At 39.1% G+C, this 19,293-nt stretch overlaps 3 protein-coding genes across 3 annotated transcripts; 2 read left to right on the forward strand and 1 right to left on the reverse strand.

Moving 5' to 3' along the window:
• Positions 1-703: 703 nt before the first annotated feature.
• rpl35 (ribosomal protein L35) lies at positions 704-3,391 on the forward strand. Its single transcript, XM_044362687.1, has 4 exons — positions 704-815; positions 1,485-1,621; positions 2,309-2,390; positions 3,199-3,391. Exons 1-4 carry the CDS (start codon positions 813-815, stop codon positions 3,346-3,348), a joined length of 372 nt encoding a protein of 123 aa, XP_044218622.1. The 5' UTR covers positions 704-812; the 3' UTR covers positions 3,349-3,391.
• A 2,199-nt stretch (positions 3,392-5,590) lies between these two features.
• On the forward strand, positions 5,591-9,329 carry LOC122970133. Its single transcript, XM_044336220.1, has 4 exons — positions 5,591-6,294; positions 7,300-7,409; positions 7,511-7,729; positions 8,673-9,329. The coding sequence occupies exons 1-4, from the start codon at positions 5,837-5,839 to the stop codon at positions 8,816-8,818; spliced, it is 933 nt and encodes a 310-aa protein (XP_044192155.1). The 5' UTR covers positions 5,591-5,836; the 3' UTR covers positions 8,819-9,329.
• A 196-nt stretch (positions 9,330-9,525) lies between these two features.
• On the reverse strand, positions 9,526-17,335 carry LOC122970141. The gene is made up of 5 exons (XM_044336222.1): positions 17,146-17,335; positions 14,550-14,756; positions 14,133-14,348; positions 10,901-11,036; positions 9,526-9,977 (listed from the first exon to the last, which is right to left on the reverse strand). Exons 1-5 carry the CDS (start codon positions 17,153-17,155, stop codon positions 9,845-9,847), a joined length of 702 nt encoding a protein of 233 aa, XP_044192157.1. The 5' UTR covers positions 17,156-17,335; the 3' UTR covers positions 9,526-9,844.
• Between the last annotated feature and the right edge of the window lie 1,958 nt (positions 17,336-19,293).

A 19,293-nucleotide genomic window follows, 5' to 3' on the forward strand; every position in this document is an offset into this window, starting at 1 on the left:
ACACAGCAGACTGATGTAGTCAGCCAGACTCCACTGGGTAATATACTGTCTCCATGAGAACCAAACTAAAAAAAAAAATGCACTTTTTAACCTGATTGAGTCTGCTGTGTCAAACCCTGAAACATAAGTGTACAATCACTACAGCTTTTCTGTATTTCGCTTTTAAGTATTTAACTGCTACCACTACGAAGGTTTAATTTTCCCACATTTATTAATAATAAATCTGAATGATAAAAATCATGCGTTCTGGTTCCAAATCCTGCACATCTGGTGGGAAAATCCATTTTCCCTTTATTCTGTTCTACAAGTTGCAAATGCTAAAATTGCAAACGCCTAATTTTTATACACGTATTTCCAGTGAGCAGTCTATCCATATTATGATGTTTCTTACAGTGATCTTTATTTTAAACACTTGTATAAAACTGAATTTTTAATGATTTATTCATATTTTTCCTAATAATACGCAACATTTCAGTTTTGGTGTCATTTTACGTGATTTAATTGCAAAATATAGAGAACATAACCTACGTGTGTCCTGTTTATTCTGACTTTACCATTAGAACCGATTTTTTATTTTCTCGGGTATTAGGAAAGGTTATTTCTTGACTCCGTTTGCTTTTTTCGTGGTTTCTTCTCTCATATTTGTCCTCCCGTTTTGGTTCCGTTGTTCCTCCGACGCTGCGCCCGCCGGCGGCGCTGTTTTCAATTTGTCAACGTGATCATTTCAACAGACGAAGAAGAATTCTCCGGAAGCTACTTTTTTGTGAGCACGCGGTACGTCCGGCCTTTCCAACAGGGCAGCGAGAAGAAACATGGTGAGGATCCGCTGCTGGGTCACAAAATATCATATTTATCATGTTTATCTCGTCTACAGTCGGTCAAATTGGTCAAATATGTGAACATAAGCTCCTTAGGTAGTTGTTGGTGCATGTGTAGATGAGTAGGCTGCCACCGGAATTTAGAAATATGTTACTTTTATAGAGCGACTGTACCGAGCGACGTCAACTCGGTTGACGCCGCTGAATGTGACTACTGCTGTAAAGTCTTAACTGTATTCATGGACTACCAATATATCTGTGTGAATACTGAATTTAGATAGTTTGAATAAGTCATGCCTGGCAAAAAAGCCGAATACCGTTAAAAGCGTATCATTATCAGGTCTGCTAACCGTAACGAGCCATGCTAGCTCGGCTAATGGCGTGTCTGACACTATTAATGCAGTGTCGGAGTCTGTCCCCCCCTCAAATAATGTGTCCCTACCGGTAAAGATGTGTTTCCCGTAGCACCACGTCCGCGGTTGGTGTAGGTTATTGTTCGGTGTAGCAGAGATAACTGGTAGAGGTTAATGATAGCATAGGGTCAGGGTAAGCACTTAAGGAGACGACCGGTTGGTGTTAGGGATAAGGTTGGGTTCAAGTTAAGGGAAAAATACTTCGACACAACACCGCCGCTAACTAATTTCTCTATTTTCTCTGATGGTCCAGGCCAAGATCAAGGCAAGAGATCTGCGGGGCAAGAAGAAGGAAGAGCTGCTTAAGCAGCTGGACGACCTGAAGAATGAACTGTCCCAGCTCCGTGTGGCCAAGGTGACCGGTGGAGCCGCATCCAAGCTCTCCAAGATGTACGTACTATGTGAAAATGATTTAAGACCATCATTCTCAGCGAAGTAGACCAGGATGATGCAGATACTGTGTGGAGCTGTAAGATGTCGGTGTAATTTGGTACATATGGTACAGGTGCTGATGTGTCTTTATGAAGCATTATGGCCCATCCTTACGACTGGCTCATTTGTTGGGTAGTGATCAAGAGACTTGTGAAGAGAAGGTGATCAGAATAAGACTCAGGCTGATGTCTGTGGTCTTCATACTTTCTAAACTTCACTTAGTATTTTGATGTCAAGAATGTTTACTTTATTAACATGTTAGACTTATTTTCAGTGAAAGATTATTGAGGTTATATAGTGACTCTTAAAAAAAAAAAAAAAAAGTAAACTCAATTCTTTAGTAATGAAAAAAGAGAAAAAAATCTTAACCATACCCATCCCTACAGTTGGCTAGCGGGGGGTCAGGCTTCTCGTCTAAGATGATATTTGTGAGCTGATGATTTGCTGATGCATTCACAATTGCTTACCAAAAGACTGAGACTTGAGATGACCTGAATGTTCCTCATAATCCAGGACTGTTAACCACCCCCCTAAGAGAAAAAACAAAACACCAGTGTGTCGTTGTTTGTAGGGTTTATTAATTATAACATGATTGGTGTACAGCTATATCTGCTGAGGCTAATTCAGTTTTTCATCCTTTTACAGCCGCGTTGTCCGCAAGTCCATCGCCAGAGTCCTGACTGTAATCAACCAGACACAGAAAGAGAACCTGAGGAAGTTCTACAAGGTGAGAGCAACCAGCAGACCAGTTTCCTCACACTGCTCTTCATGCAGTACACACACACTTCAGTGCTCTCGTCCAAGATGATATTTGTGAGCTGATGATTTGCTGATGCATTCACAACTGCTTACCAAAAGACTGAGACTTGAGATGACCTGAATGTTCTCCATAATCCATGATGTTTGTTTAAATGGGCTGCAATAATTCTAAGATATTATTTTTATTAGGCTTTTCACAGGAGTTGACAGTTAAACTAATGCTTTAACATTTCTATTTCAACACTGTAGTCAATAACTTTTAACATCATTAACCTATATGTTACTACACTTGGTTGTTTTTGTGACTATATACATGCAGGTTTTTGAAGGAGTTTAAATATTCTAAAGTAAGATTACACATGATGTTCCCCAACACAAGATAAACAATTCAGAAAATGGCCACAAGGGGAAATTAGTGTACTCACTCTGAATATCTTATGCTTTAGCAAGCATATTGTTTGTTTGATAAGTGATGACTGTGTGCTCCTCCTAAACTTCCACTAGCTCTGACCCTTGTTAAAAAGGTTCAGAGGAATGTATTGAAGGTACTGCAAAGGTTGCGGTCAGTGTTACCATGGTGATAATGATGGTGATGTTCTCCCACTCTGGCCACTTACCACTAATGTAGCCACAGCTGATTATTGAAATAACCATGGCAACGTATGTAAAGCCTTGCTTAGTGTTTGACTGTATAAATTATATATGATATTTCATTTTGGCAGAATCTTTTATTTTTAATTTTACAATCTACTGAAAGTCATTTGAATTTGTTTCAGGGTAAGAAGTACAAGCCCCTGGATCTGAGACCCAAGAAGACCAGAGCTCTGCGTCGCCGACTCAACAAACATGAAGAGAGTCTGCGAACCAAGAAACAGCAGAGGAAAGACCTCCTGTACTCTATCCGCAAATTTGCAGTCAAAGCTTAGAGGCTTTTTCTATTGACAAAATAAAATCTGTGTAAAAGACAAAGAATTGTGTAGTTTGTTCTTCAACATCTGTATGTTAAAGCTGGAATCTGGGACTTGTGTTTTCCCCTCTCTGACAGTGAGAGTATAAGACAGTAGCCTACACTGTCACTACTGTTGCAGCTGTAAAATGGTGGATACGTTGTTTTGAGTGTCACAAAACCCCAACAAAAGACTTGTTTCACTATCAGAATTTGATACATTTGGTCCAGTAACATTTGGAAAGTCTAGAAGAGCTGAAAGATTAAATGATTTTATCCCAATTTGAATTAGCAGAGGGCTAACTGGAAGCTAGCTCATCCAGCCGGTGCAGGAACGTCAAACAACACCAGATTAAAATTTCTGGTAAATTCAGAGAGATTTACCTGGTGGCGGCTTAATTGGCAAAGGTTTGAATGTAACAGACGTTCATTCATATGCAAAAGATCCAATCACTCATTTCCATCAAAGCAAAAACGATAAATTACAGAATGAGTTCATCATTAAAGTGTCTTTGTTGTGACGTCTTGTAAATGTCTTCACAAAGAAACGTTCACTCGTCTCAGTGTTTGTGGCTTTAAGATCACCAGGTCTGCCCAGTGAAAAAGAACATTTCACTATTCAGTGGATAACTGGGTTTAATTTCAGTGGTAATGAAACACTTGAACAAAGTAAGGAGTGAACATGTTTGGTTGTTGTGCTGTTTGGAATGTAAAGTTTGTATGTAGGGTGAGAGTGGAAGACCCCTTAATTATTGTCTTTAACTTCAACCTCCTGCTAGTATTTGTCTAGACTAATATAGCTGCAGCTGTTCCATAAGTGTTGTTTGTCATCTTGATATTGATAATAGTGATACCACATGAGGGCAGCACACTAACACAAGTGCTGGTGTTAGAATCTCATTGCACACATATAAGCATCTCACCTCCTGTCTGTTTTAGACAATGACTGCAAACAAAATCAATGTCAGACTTATGCTTGATGCTGATAAATAAAAATGCTGAAATCCAATACAAACAGGCCAAAATACATCTTATAGTGCTACAGCTAACATCTGGAAACCTGTCCAAAGTTCTACTTTGATCAGTTTGACTAATACAGGCTCTGTTCTCCATAGATCGCCTGTCAAACTGGAGCATCACACCTTTTATGTTGTGTTCTGCTTTAAGTGTAAAGTTTGTAGAGACAAGCACAACGCTGTGTAGTAAATAAGATTCTCTGTCAAGTCAGAAAATAATCCGGATCATATTGATGTCAGTTCAGAGAGAACAAGTTCATATCAGAAAACCTGTAACAAACTGAGGACATGGACAGATCTGAGGCAGGCGAGGTCTGATGAAAGACACTTTCAAGTTGCATTATGGGGAATGTAGTGTCCATGTTATGGAGCTTGACCCACATTAGGGAGTAATGCCTCTGTGCTAGTGACAGTCGTGGCCGGAGGCACTATGTCCATCTGTACATCCCAGTCTTGTAATACTGGAATATCTCAGGAACGCCTGGAGGGAATTTCATCACATCTTGCACAAACATCCACTCAGACTCAAGGATCAACTGATTAGATTTTGGTGCTCAAAGGTGAAGGTCACCGTGACCTCACAAAACACGTTTTTTACCATAACTCAAGAGTTCATATGCTAATTATGACAACGTTTCACACACATGCCTAATAGGATAAAATAATGAAGTGATGAACTTCACTGTGACATCATAATGTTTTTTTCTGGCCATTATTCAACGCCATAACTCAGGAACAGAAGGATTGTGACCATATTTCACATTTGGTCGGATACTGAATTGGTGACACTAACACCTTGAAACTGTGGTGATCGTATAGATCTTCTCTGCTGCTGAGTTGAAGATGTGTGTGAAGCATCGTCTACTGTCACGGCTACAACTTTGTGTTCTATCAGAATCAGCTTTACTGGCCAAAGATGTGAACACATACAAGGAAAATACACTTCATACCTTTTTTAGATAGAAAGATTTACTTGACAACAATAAAAGTACATGCAAGACTGCAGTCCTGACATATATTTAAATGATAAAAACACAATAAATTTGTGGTTCTCTAAGATGGAAAAAAGAGGAAAAAGGGAGAGGAGGGCAGACAAGACCAGTTAAAACACATGCAACAACAAAACACAAAGACAAAAACAGAAAAATCATACAAGCAAACCAAAACTTATGATTGGCTTTTCATCAACCATTCCCCCCCCCCCCCTCCCCCCCGGTCTGCTGTTGCTTCAGAGAACTTGGAGAACTATTCTAGAGAAATCACTTTTTCCCTCTTCCTCCTTGTCAGATCTAGTCATGCAGATAGTTTTGATTTTATTTCTACTGAAAACACAGTGATTTAATACCTTGATGTAATTGATGATGTAATTCTGTGCTGCAGGCTACAAAGGGACGTCTTGAACATAACGCTGCTTTTGGAAAAACACTGATCTGAGCACAGTGGGCCTTAGGAATGTCCGGAATGGCAATCACCTTTATTCTAATTGCTTTCCCACCATCACCACGCTGTCAGCTGCTCTTTAGTTACCTACCGACACACAACTTGTCACTATCCTCTGTTCTGGTGCACTCCGTCACCATGAGCTCTCAGACTGTCCTCCTCACTCTACTTGTTTGTTTTAGTGTGTTCTTCCCCTCGTCTCTCTCCCGTCATTCGAGCTCCGCTAAGAAGACAGGCTGCTTCAAAGTCAACGACTGCAAATGCATCATGAAGGATGGGAGCGGGGTGATAAACCTCAAGGCTATGGGGGATGCAGATGGTTTCCTGGGGCGTTTGAAGCCAGTGACGGCGGACAACATGCCTGTCAATGCTGAGATCCTGCTGACTTTCAGCCCCTGCCAGTCCTTCTCACAGCCAGAGGACCTGACAGGAAGTGACTGTACCAACGTCGCTGCATGCCTTATTGTCAGGTAGAGTACACACAACTACATTCAGGCATTAGAAACAAAGGGTATTGTACCACTTTATTCATTGCGAGACACTTTGGACACATGTGGGATGTAGCCAACGTGTCAGTCCATCTCTCAGTACTTTCTGTTGTCCTTATGCTGTCTGAGGCTCTCAGCCCCAACCCCACTGGTTCCTACTGAAGACATAAACCTTTAAAAAACATTTAAAAGAAGACTAAAACAGCTGGGCACTCAAACAGGAGGAAATAGTGCATTTGTTCAGGACTATTTTCAGCAGCGGATGAATCCACATTTGATTTCTAGTGAATGTTTCTGGCAGCAGGACAGTGTGTTTGGGATCGAGTCAAGATAAACTACAGTGTGTGTGTGTTTATGGTAATGAAGGAACATGTCACTCAGTACAGCGGTGTGGCTCATGATGTGTTTTTGGACAGCAATGGAGCTCTATGGCTCTGAGGAATAAGATATATCAGGCTTTGATACACACATAATACTTGTTAGATCAATTCATGGTTGGTTTTGGTCTTTTCATGGGATATGTTGACATCAAGGAAAACGCAGAGTATCACCAGGCCGCTGTTACGGGGCCAGTGGCCACCAGAGGGCCCCCAAACACATACATTGAGAGACTTTTGTCCTTTTGGCATAAATCTTCTGACAAAATTCAGAAGTTTTAACATGTTGATTTTTGTTCTTCGTTAACCTTAGTTGACTGTGCTGCACATTTGCACATTGCAAAGTTGATTTTAAAAATGTGTGTGTGTGTGTGTGTGTGTGTGTGTGTGTGTGTGAGGGAGGTTTGGAGGAGACAGGGATGAAATTCTCCTCAGGGGCCCAAACTTAGGGGCCTTAGACACATATTTGAGACTGTAGGACTATAGTTTATTCTTATTATTTCAGTAGTCTTGCTTTCAGGAACAAATATTTGAGTTATTAATTGAGCTAATTTACATATCTGGTAGGTTCTTTAAAAGAATATATTTAATATTTTGCTTATGTGAATAGGTATCAAAGACTCAACAGATACGTTAACCACTATATCAGCTTTGGAAGACATGAAGGGAATGAATTCCACTACAATGACACCCTGAAGACGCTGTCTGTCTCATACTTTGGTGAGCTGAAACAAAAACATCACATTTAAGTCATGTCACTGATCATTTTAACACTCCGGCGTGACGACCTGACGACCTCTCTTCTTCTTCTCCTGTCTCAGCTCACGATGAGCAGCCGCTGACAGTCGTGCATTACCACTGTAATCCAAACGAGTCTGCGTCTTTCATCCGAGACCAGAGCCTGAGAGCGGAGGAGCCCCTGCACATCTGGGTGGAAAGCCCCTGTGCTTGTCCCAATGCCTGTGCCATGGGAGATCTGGGTCTAGGCACGATCTTCCTCATCATCCTCTCTCTCAGCGCTGCTGCTTACTTCATCCTCGGTAATGGTTCGCACGGCATCTCAAAATAGGCTCCACTCCGCTGGGAAACATGAATGTGCTCAGTAAATATCATGGTGCTGATGATAATTTAGATGAAAGGCTGGTAAAATAGGGATGGTTATGGGATAATTGAAATGAAAAGAATTCATGCTCAGCAAGTTCAAAGGCAATTAAGACTCCAGATATGGATAAAAAATAGATGAAAACTGACAGAGATACAAGTGTTCTGTGTTACGGGTAGATTTCTATAATACAGTCTGTTCACACGGGGTCAGCACAATCATTAGTTATCATCCACTGATATTCAAAGGAAATTTTAGGGAAACTGTTGTATCATTTGACGTGCGCTACAAACCAACCGTGAAAAAAATCCTCCATGAAAAACTATTGAAGTGTCAATTGATTTTTCTGGATTCCTTGAATTTGTCTTTATATTTCTGTTAATATGAGTCTTTTTAATGGAGTTTGGCTCGATTGTGTATCGTGTAGCATGCGCTGTATAGCCTGGTACTTGTATGTATGGAAGCCCGTTCCTGCCAGGAGAATAAAAAGATGAAATAGACTGATGAAAATGTATGAATGATAAAATAAAATGACTCATCAGAAGCATGAGTTTTTTATTTAAAATGATTCGATCTAAAGTGAAATCATGAGACAGTCTCTTGGATCTGTGAGGTCATATCTCATAATATCTTCTTTCACTGATTTTGAATGACCGTTTGAACAGTTTTGACTTATCTCATAACTTTGATTTTGTATTATAATAGAATTATGAATATATAATTATCACATAGTTTTATAAATAGGACTTGGTATGTCATAATTTTATCTTACCATATCTTTCTAACCATATATATTTTACAGTGTGAGTTACAAACACAAAGTTTCATTCAGTTTCCGTTTCAGTGTCACTTTCATCGACTTCCCTCCGTTCTGCCGACAGGCTCTTGTGCACTGAGGCCTTTTCGGAGCAGCAGTGGAGTCCAGATCTCTCCGGAGCACAGTGTGTGGTGTATGATCTGCTACCTGTGTACTGAGAGAAGGCCAGCGAGAAGGCACTATAAAGACATGACACACTGTGAAGGATAAGAAGGATAAGAAGAAGGGAGGTAGAGGTGAAGGACACACCTCTTGCAAGATGTCTGAAGGCATCATGTGACAAGGAAGGTCAAGCACTGTTTCAGCTGAATCAATACATGATAAATGTATTTTGGTTGTTTTGCATAAAAGCACAAGCTTTGTATTTAATACATGTTTATATATTAGAGGTCTTCATCACACACTATGCAACGAAGGCTTTTCAAAGACAAAATAATCACCAAAAACTGGAAACTCTTGACCTACGGTATATTTGCAGATAAGGCAATTTACATTTACTAATGCTTAGAACTACTGATGATCAACTTATTATGATTTTTTTTCTATTTTTCCATCTGTATTCACATGGTAGCACAAAACCATACAGTATATGTATACAGCAAATCATAAATGAATCCTTGTAAGCAAAACAAATAAGAAATGTGCATCTTATGTCCTCGTTCACTGAACGAAGACTAGAAATGAGACCTCTGAACTGTCTTTAAAGCTCATTTTGCCTGGTTAGGTTTAAAATATGAGCAGAGGACTTTGACTTATAGTATTTAATTTCATACACATTTCTTAAAAAAGTGACTAAAGCTGTTTTTTTAATGTCAAAGTTATTGAGCATGAAATCAAAGAAAGCAGCAAGTATAGTATAATATAGTATATCCATGACAGTTAAAACAAAACAAAATGATTTTTTTTTTTTTGGTTGCTCTTGTCACTGATCACTGTTTTTAAAATAAATGCATCTCTTTGGATTTGAACATTTTGCTCCTTTCAAGTCTTTTTTCCTATTCACCTGATCTCAGCTACAGTATTTCCTTTTCGTTTGCTCTTCTACATCTCAGGATTTACTTTTTAAAATTTTATTTTGTGCACTCTCCAGCATCTCCATGTTCTTCATGTGTGGAGCCTCCATCTGTAGACAGCTGCAGGTCTTATCACCAGAGGCCTGTCTCCTTCTCACTTTTTCTGTCTGGTCCATGTGGAGGCTCTTTAAGGCCAAATTTACTCAATCTGTAAATCTGAAATCTACTCTGAACATTGTTGGAGCTCAGAGTCATCTGGTGTGATGTCATCAGAAGGTGCCCGTGGTGTGCTGTGGAGTGCAGGGTCCTGGGTTGGTCTGGTCTCCGTTGGTGAGCGAGGCTCCCATGCTGAAGGCCTGTGTGCAGCACAGAAACATAACATTTAATGTAACGATGTGATGAAAGTTCCTAAAAAAACACAAACATTACATTTTTTCAGCCGTTGCAGGTTCTTCCTGCTTCCTGTCTTTGTGCTTTTGCCAAACAATTATCACATTTTAAGACCCAAGAGGATCTTTAAAGACACATAGTATGAACAAACCCCTAAATGCTGAGGAGAGGGCCCTGGTATCCTCAGTGACGTAACCATTATATTTTATATTCTGGCTGTCCAACCCTTTGCTTTGTGAAATGGTATCTCAGAAAATATTCCTAATGTGGTACTCTGACCTTCCTCTTTCACCACCATCGAGCCACAATGTTCATTTGTGCAAGTTTTCTCTTGTCATTAATGTTATTGAACACATTCATGCTCTCAAGGTGATGAACTCTTGTGATTTCTATTTTTGTATTGATGCATGTAATGATCTACTGTCTAATACCTCTTGTTGGTAATGTCTCATGTCTAATTTGCTAATATTTTACTGATTTCAAAATGCCATTAAAGTAAATTTGAGAATAAAATAATATATCTATAAACTTACAGACTCTGGACATATTTCATTGGGTTCACCCTCCTCCATAATGTCTCTCTACTGATGTTTCACACAACATCCTGTAACATCATCCTCGTTGCATGGAATGATTCCATGGATACAACACATCCCACTTAGACCCAGTGGGCATACTTCTACATTTACTGCAATTGTTTCTATTGCTTGGGAAAATATTTTTTTTGCCTCCCCACCCTCCCACTGACATCACTTCTGAGACCTGTTTCAGAGCTCTGTCCCAGTTTCTGGAAAGGAGGGTGGAGACCACAGATGTGACGTCAAAGACATTATCCAAGGAGTAGTTCATGAAAGTGATGCAGATGGCTGTTCTCATTAAGAAGTCATACCTCATCTCCTCTGTCTCAGCGTCCTCCTCCTCCTCATCCTCACACAGTGATGAAGGCAGATACAGATGTAGTTCTGAGTTAAACTTGCCGGGGTGTCCATGGGGAGCATGCTTCTCACCGTGGGTTGTTGGAGTTCCTGGGAGGAGAATGTGTTTCAGAGAGTCAGTCGCTGTCGGGCACGCACGCTGCAGATGTCACCTACAGATTGCCAACAATCAAAACACTGGACCTTTGACTGGGTGATAGATTGAGCATAACTACATGTGAACAACTGTGTCTGGTTATCACTAGAGGATGTCCAAAAGACAATTACCCAAAACTGCAGCAAAAACATATACAGCCCTCAATCCAAGTAATAAAGAAAGAATGCAAAACAGAGAAACTTTCATGTCAGCTGGCATTGAAACGGGATTATTTGTTTGAGTCACCACAAATAAACACAGCTGTTCCTGCCCAAAGCCAGAAAAAAGAATTCATATATGCATATTATCTGGATATGATTATAAGGATCTGCCGGCAGATGGAAGTTGTAATGTTTGTGTGTGTATGTTGATCAAAAAAAGCCTTTTAAATACACAGTATGTCATTTCTGCCGCGAGGGGTCTCTCAGTTGAAACAACAAAAGACAGATGACGTTGTGAGGTAGCGTGGGATCATGGGAGTTGTTGTCTTCGTTGTTAAATAATCACGACCGCCGATGAAAATCAAACTGACGTAGAGGCAGAAGCATGTTCATGGACGAGGTATTTCTGTATGAATATGACCTAAAACATGATCAGATATTTACACAAGTCCTAAAACAAGATAAAGTGAACCAATTAAACAAATGAGGCAAAAAAAACAAAACTTTTTCATTTATTTATCGAGGAAAATGATCCAGTCTTACATATTTGTGTGAGGCTAAAGTATGTGAACTCTTGCTTTCAGTAACTGGTGTGACAACTTTTGCAGCAATAACTTCAACCAAACGTTTCCAGTAACTGTTTATCATCCCTGCACATCAGCTCGGAGGAATTTTATCCTGTTCCTCCTTACAGAACAGTCAGGGATGTTGGTGGGCTTCCTGCATGAACTGCCTGCTTCAGGTCGTCCAACAGTATTTCTGTAGGATTAAGGTCAATTTGTACATGATCTGCGTGATAGTCGACTGGTGGAGTCCAAACTCTTCAGAAATGATTTTGTAACTCTTTCCAGCTTGTTGAGCATCAACAACTCGTCTTCTAAGGTCCTTAGAAATATCCTTTATTTGAGCCATGACACACTTCCACAAACCTATGTTGTGAAGCTCAGACTTTGATAGTGAAGACCCAGATTCCTCTTCTTTAAATAAGACAGACTCACACTTGATAATCATCCCATTGATTGAAACACCAACTCTAATTTCCCCATCAAATGGATTGATAATCCCAGAGGTTCACATACTTTTGCCACACACAAATATGTAACATGGGATCATTTTCCTCAATAAATAAACAAACAAGTGTAAGGTTTTTGTCTCATTTGTATCACTGATGTCTCTTTATCTAGTTTTAGAATTTGAATAGAAATCTGATCATGTTTTAGGTCATATTTATGCAGAAATAGAACAAATTCTAAAGGGTTCACAAACTTTCAGGCAGCACTGTATATTAAAGTTATTTTCATGTTTTCATGTCATTTCATTCTAATGAAACAGCCGCAAGCAACATTAGCTAACGTAACATTAGGTAACGTAACATTAGCTAACGTAACATTCCCCAGAAGTTAGTGACAGGTGGCCAAATGAAACAAACCATTACCTTGTTTAAAATCATGGATTTCTCGGGGTTGAACATTGTTGGAAACATTTGGGATAATATAAGTACACAACTCAACAAAATATATAACATAGGTCTAGTTGTTTTTAGACACTTTAATGCTGAAAAATTACGTTATGCTGGTTAGCATGGTAAATAAACAGCAGCTTTGGTTCCCATTATGAAAAGTAAGAGTATATATTAGTACAAGACAGTTAATAGAGATTATATTGTCTTTTTATCAAATATCAGATCTAGTTTACATCAATTGATCGGATACTCCAGTGAACATGGATCTATGTGGTTATCCACAGTGTCACTGGAGATACAGTAGTGTCTCATGATGTCTCATTGATGTATTAGATGTAAACTCTGGGACAAACTATGAACAGCAGAGCAAAATATCAACAATTAGCTGCTTTAGTTTTCCAGTAATCCCCACTGATTAGCTACACGGGTGTTAAATGAGACAGAGACTTAACTTGATACAGCAAACTTGTTAGCAAACACTTGCATATTTACACATCCAGCACACAGAGCTGATGAATGTCAGTGCAATATTCGCTCTCCTTTTAGCTCTGGAAATGTTTGGCTTTGTGGGGGTTTTTGTTAGCTGAGAACATGACTGCAGCCAACAACAACAACGAAACAGTAAAGTTAAAGTCCATCAATCTAAAACAATGTGCTGAAAGATGCTAAACAGCTCAGCAGAGCAGGAGGAAATTATAGAGTCAGTTTGGCACCATGAGCCCCTTTCACATTTATTCTTATTTACATATTTTTTGTGTCTGTCGTGCGATGATTGAACAAGCATAAAAAGTGATTTGATTGCAGCTCATAACTAGCTGTTAACACTGCTGTACTGAGACATTGATCACTATTTATAATCATTAAGTTGTCTGACAAAATTATATAAAAACTGATTAATGATTACTTTCATATTCAGTGATCGGCTATATTGATACTTTATCGTCACACAGCACCCGAATATGTCTGAACTTTTTACATCAACACTAAAACTAAAACACAAGGCCGGCCTTGTTAGATCTATTCACTCTGGAGACGTTTTGGGGTGTGAAAAAGTGTGGAAATGTAAAGAGAAAAGTAAACATTTTCAGATTCAGTGGGGATGATAGTCTGTTGTCTGGTATCGTCACAGAAAGCCAATGTCAGTGATGAGCTTCAAATTATTTATTTTAATTGGCAGTGCGGTTTCCAAATTGATGAGCAGCCATGGAAAGTATGCATAAAAATAAATGATTATTAGAAGAAAAAAAAAAGCCTGAATACTGGCAGCTCAGCACATCCAGCCAAGAATCACTGAGGCTGAGAACTTGACAAAATATTGAAATAAAAGAACAACGTCACACATCTTTATTTAGTGTTTGAGTGCTGAAGAGATACAACAAAGTGAAGGGTTGTACAGTGAGACTCACTAACATGTGTGATTCATTCACCTGTTGTTTCACCGACTGCACTTCCTCTCGGGGTCGTCCCAGGTCGGGTCCCGGTCCTGGATCTTGAGCCTGGTTCTGTTCTGCTCTGCGGCCTTCCCTCGGCCCTGGTTAGCGGTCTCAGCGTGTCATCTCCTCCCCCTCTGCTCTGTGGTGTCACCCTGTGTGTCACCCTCCCGCTGCTGGGCCTCTGCTGGAGGGGGCAGCAGAACCCGTGCACTACGACAGGAACGATAATCATAATACAATTTATTATATGAATTGCAACAGTGGCAAAGGCAACACTGACAGCATTTGACATGACACTACATTACATAAAAGATTTGATAGGGCATTAAACGACAACATGACATTTCATAGAGCCACGTTTATTTGGAACGAATCTGTGTGTGTGTGTGTGTGTGTGATTTGAGGGGTCACCTTGCAGGCCCAGGAGCTCGGAGCCTCTAGCGGAGAGACCGGTGTCTCTGCAGGGTCTCGGTGGAAGGAGCGTGAACGCTGTGCTCACATGAAAAGGCTTGGACTGAAAGTTCCTCCTCTGCTCGCCGTGAACATACATGTTTCCATCTGCAACACACGCAGCTCGATGCTTCCTCCTCCCGTTCATCACACATTCAGCATGTTTCTCTGGAAACAAAGATGTTGCACAGTGTTCAGCCAGTTAGCAATACTCTGTGACACACACACACACATTTTAAAAAGTTTGTTTGTAGTGTTGAGTTGAAACATGAACCATTTTTATGTGCATTGGTATGGATTTCAAAGTGACATTTTTTAAACGGGTGTCCCCTGTGTTTGTATATGGAATGAATGCATTACATAAAGAAAAACACTTCAAAGAATCTGCTCAGAATCTGCATTGAATTTGAAGTTATGGAGCTGCAATATTCCTAAAAAAATATCTGGCTCTGTTATTAAGATCCACTAAGTGAAACCAGGATTTACACTGGATTCAATATGTTCAAGTAATGTGTCAACCACATGGCCTGGCCTGACTACTTCTTACTCTGCATGAAGGAAACTCTCTGTTTCACAAAATGTCACATGTCAGTCTGCCTAAAAAAATCCATAGGACAATTCATATAAAAAAACTTTTTTATGTGGCTGAGGGAACATTCTTAGCTTGACATTGCATTTACAGCGTATAGTGAAGCAGCAGGGAGTGATTTCACAAATCCAAACAGTTTCTGTCGTATAATTTAAACAAAAGTAGTTAAATCAGTGAACAAAGGGCCACGCCACAAGAACTCTCAGGGCCAGGGGTGAATGAGGCCTTATGACGGTGGCCTGGATGTACAGACTGAATTCATTTAGAAATATATAGCCCACTCTGAGAATACCAAATTAATGTCTGGATTTGGATGTGAATTATAGCTTGAATGGGTGATCTATAGCATTTCCATCTTAACAAATACCATTTCTCGCTGGCATTGTGTAGCAATATGATCAGTATTTATGCATTCCATGTCTTCTCTACAAGCCGCTGTAATAAAACACATTAAAGACGGGCAATGATGTAATGCTTTTAAAGGGACACTCCACCTATTTTACACATGAGGAACGTGTCATGAGGAGTACAACCTGTCCAAACAGTTGTGTAATGTCCTCTGTGGCAATGTCCTCGATGATGTCACCGGGTTATCTCGGATTTATCTCTCGTGTTGTGTTTTTATCAGAAAGCCTGTGATTCAGACTTGAGGTGGGGAGTTTGAGAGATGTGGATATTTGCCAGGCGAGGAGGGTCTGATGAAAGATGTGACTGAGTTGCATTTTGGGAAATCAGTGGAATACCCCTTTAACCTTCTGCATCACTTCAGACTCCAAAGTCAAGAGTCTCACTGACAAAAACACACCATATGCATGTAAAATAGAATTTGACTTTATTTGTTTTTTCATGGTAAATTTGGGATTCAGTCCAACAAATATTCAGTTTAACTGTATTCATCCCACCAACAACAGTTGGATGTGGCAGCTCTCTAGCTGAACACACACAATAAGAATGAATCACAGAGATTAAATAATCATTGGCCATAAGTTAAAAAACTTTTGGTAGAATTCTGGCAATAAATAAAAAAAATCACATGAAGCTATACAAATAGCAGCAGAGGGGATAAAGGACATTGAATTATTATTTCTTTTACAGGCAGCAAATTAAATTCACTTGTTACGATGCGTTCAGGCACTTCTCAGAAATTCCATTTATATATTGCAACAGTATAAATGCATTTTGAAGGAAAGGTAAAGCCATTAACATGTACTGAACATATACGTATCAAAATCAAAATATCCAATCTTTCACTAGTCATAACGAGCATTATTATATTATTCTCGTTTATCTCCTTTTGATTTGTTTGTCACAGACATAACAATACGGTTCAGACTGTTTCTGTGATTCACTGATGGGCTATAGAGCCAGCAAATAAAAGAAAGGGTCAAAACACTAGATTGATAAAAAAAAACACTAAAAACAAGTGAACTGACTGAAAAAAAAGAAATCATCTCTGTTTCCACATTCCACTTTTGCTGTCCCCAAGAGCAGAAAGTTTCGACATTCTCGTGATGTGTAACGTGCTCTGCGGTCTGCTGTTATCTCTGATTTGTCTAAAATCAAATCATTTTGGACACATTCATCTCTAAAAATATCTTTTTGGCCAACACTAAACCAAGATTTCTCCCCCGAGGAAATATTCTCATATTCAAAACAACAGCAATAAACCCAAAAAATGGACTGCTTTTCTATTTGACTTGTATCTTTATCAAAAACAGTTTTGAGTATATATAATAATGGACCGACGGTTCACACAAGCAGCACTTTTATGAGCCCGTTTTAACAGCCTGACACATTTGAAAGAAAAACAGAAGGCACACACCTCTGGAACTGATTCAGCCGTTTAGTTTCACTGATTTGGACGAGCAGGGTTATCAACAGCGTTTTAACAGAAAGCATGTGTATGTGGTTAGAGTTTGGGTTACAGTTCATTACGCTGCCTTTCAGCGGTAACAGCTCTGCTCTTACCTGCTCTCATTCAGACATTCAAGTCTTTCAGCAGTGCTCCCTGAGGAATCATATAATGCAGAGTTGAATGAAATCCCATTTTGTAATATTCCCCTGCATATGGATCTCCACCCAAATGCTGATTTTAGCAGCAGGACTGTTTCTGTAAATCCACCTGGCTGTTGCTAAGGTACCATGAGCTCACTCTCTGGGTTTGTTTGTGGTTGATATGGGTGTTTGGATCCACTGTCATAGTTACAAGCCTCGGTTTGTGTGACACAATGGCACTATAGTTGATATTTAACAAGGCTTTCAGGGGATGAAACCTGCTCTCTTGCTACCACAGCTCCTGCCTGACAATGGACTAAACACAGCTGATGGAGTTTGTCTGTGTGCGTTCACACCCAGCCCAAGTGGTTTATTTGACCTCTGGTTTGTTTCCTCCTTTTCCTTCTTTTCCTCGGGTCATCTGGTAGAAACACACACTGTTGGAACACAGCAGCAGCAAATAAACACACTGGAATGACAGTCTTTTCCTCTGCCAAGAGAGCTGTGGTGCAGGTTGTGAAGAGCTAGAATAAAATCTAAACCAACTGCAGCAAACTGACCTCAAATGCAAGGCTTTATGGGTAATAAGGAGGAGGATGCAGTTATTCAAGCAAGCACGGCATTGAAATATGAAATCTGAACTGATGCTTCTCATCTGATCACCAGCAAAGAAGAGTTATTATTATTATTATTATTAGGGGTATTATTGGATTTGTTTTCATTAAATTCTCTACAGACTCTTTGTTGAATTAGCTCTTGTTTTAATTTTGACAGGAAACCTTTCAAGCCGATTCCAAATATGCAATAAGAGACTTATTGCAGAGTTAGACTAAAGAAAACAAAGATATAGAATAGATGTAGAATTTGTCCATTACTCATTCTGTGCTGTTACTGACTTGGAACTGGTTATGTCAATCCATACATGTAGCTGTAACATCTGATCCATTGTGTATTTACATAATATCAGGCAGCTCAGTTTAACATCCTTCTGCGGTTTGGTGTAACTATATTTTTCAATAACACCAGGGGATTTCTGAGAGACAGGTCAGTCAAAATAGTCTCAACAGCAGCTGAGACTGACTAACTTCAAACTGGATCCTACAGTTCCCATAATGCACTTCCATCGCGTATCTTCATCAGACCTTTCTTGACTCATAAACGCCCACATCTCTCAAACTCTGCACACTTCCAATTACAAAAGCTCTCCATTGACCTTAATGTAAAAACCTGAGAATAAACATCAGTCTAGTATATAATGTGAAGTATAGCACAACAGTGTTTTATTACACATGTCTTATGCTTCATATGAGATTTGTTAAGTATTATAATGCATTATAATATCTTAAGGCACTTTTATAATAGTACCACAGACAAAACATATACAAAGCGCTAATATTCAAGGTGATAAACGTTATAGTTCTTCCTGTAATACACTTGTTTCCATCCTTTTTTATGTAACGTATCCCCACAGACGGGTAGCTCTTCATCAACACCAACTGTCATCAAACAAATATATTCATTTTAAAGGATTTTTACTCTAAACTGGAAGTGATTTAACACTATTCATTATAAAGTATTGATATTATATAACAATTATTTTTTCATACAAGACTCTGTGATCTGGGAATTGTCAATGTTTGGACTTTTTGGTTAAGGTTTGGTTAGTCAGAATCAGAATCAGCTTTATTGTCAGGTAGCTAATCAGATTAGATTCAAGGTGTTGTTATGGTGCGTAGTGGTCAAAAACATACAGTCAAAAATATAATAATATAATAAAATATAAAATAAAAATATAAAATATAATGTGGTGAGAGGAGCAGCTGCAGATTAAATATTAAATATTAAATATTAAATAGAGGGAAAAGCAGGGTATTAACAAGGAGTAAACAGTGTATGCTGTATGCATAATTTATAATAAGAATAACAGTTGCATTAATGTAACACGCCATGTAGGATCAAGATCACTGATGTGCAAATAACAGATTGTGGTGTGTTACGTAATGTAAATATAAATATATTTATATTATAATGAATTAATAATATAAATATATAATAAGTTTGCATCCATAGTTTGCATGTTTTTTATTTATTTTTTTATTTTTTTATTTTCCTAAACACAAA

Source organism: Thunnus albacares, chromosome 2 (assembly GCF_914725855.1).
Source record: "Thunnus albacares chromosome 2, fThuAlb1.1, whole genome shotgun sequence".
Lineage (NCBI taxonomy): Eukaryota > Metazoa > Chordata > Actinopteri > Scombriformes > Scombridae > Thunnus > Thunnus albacares.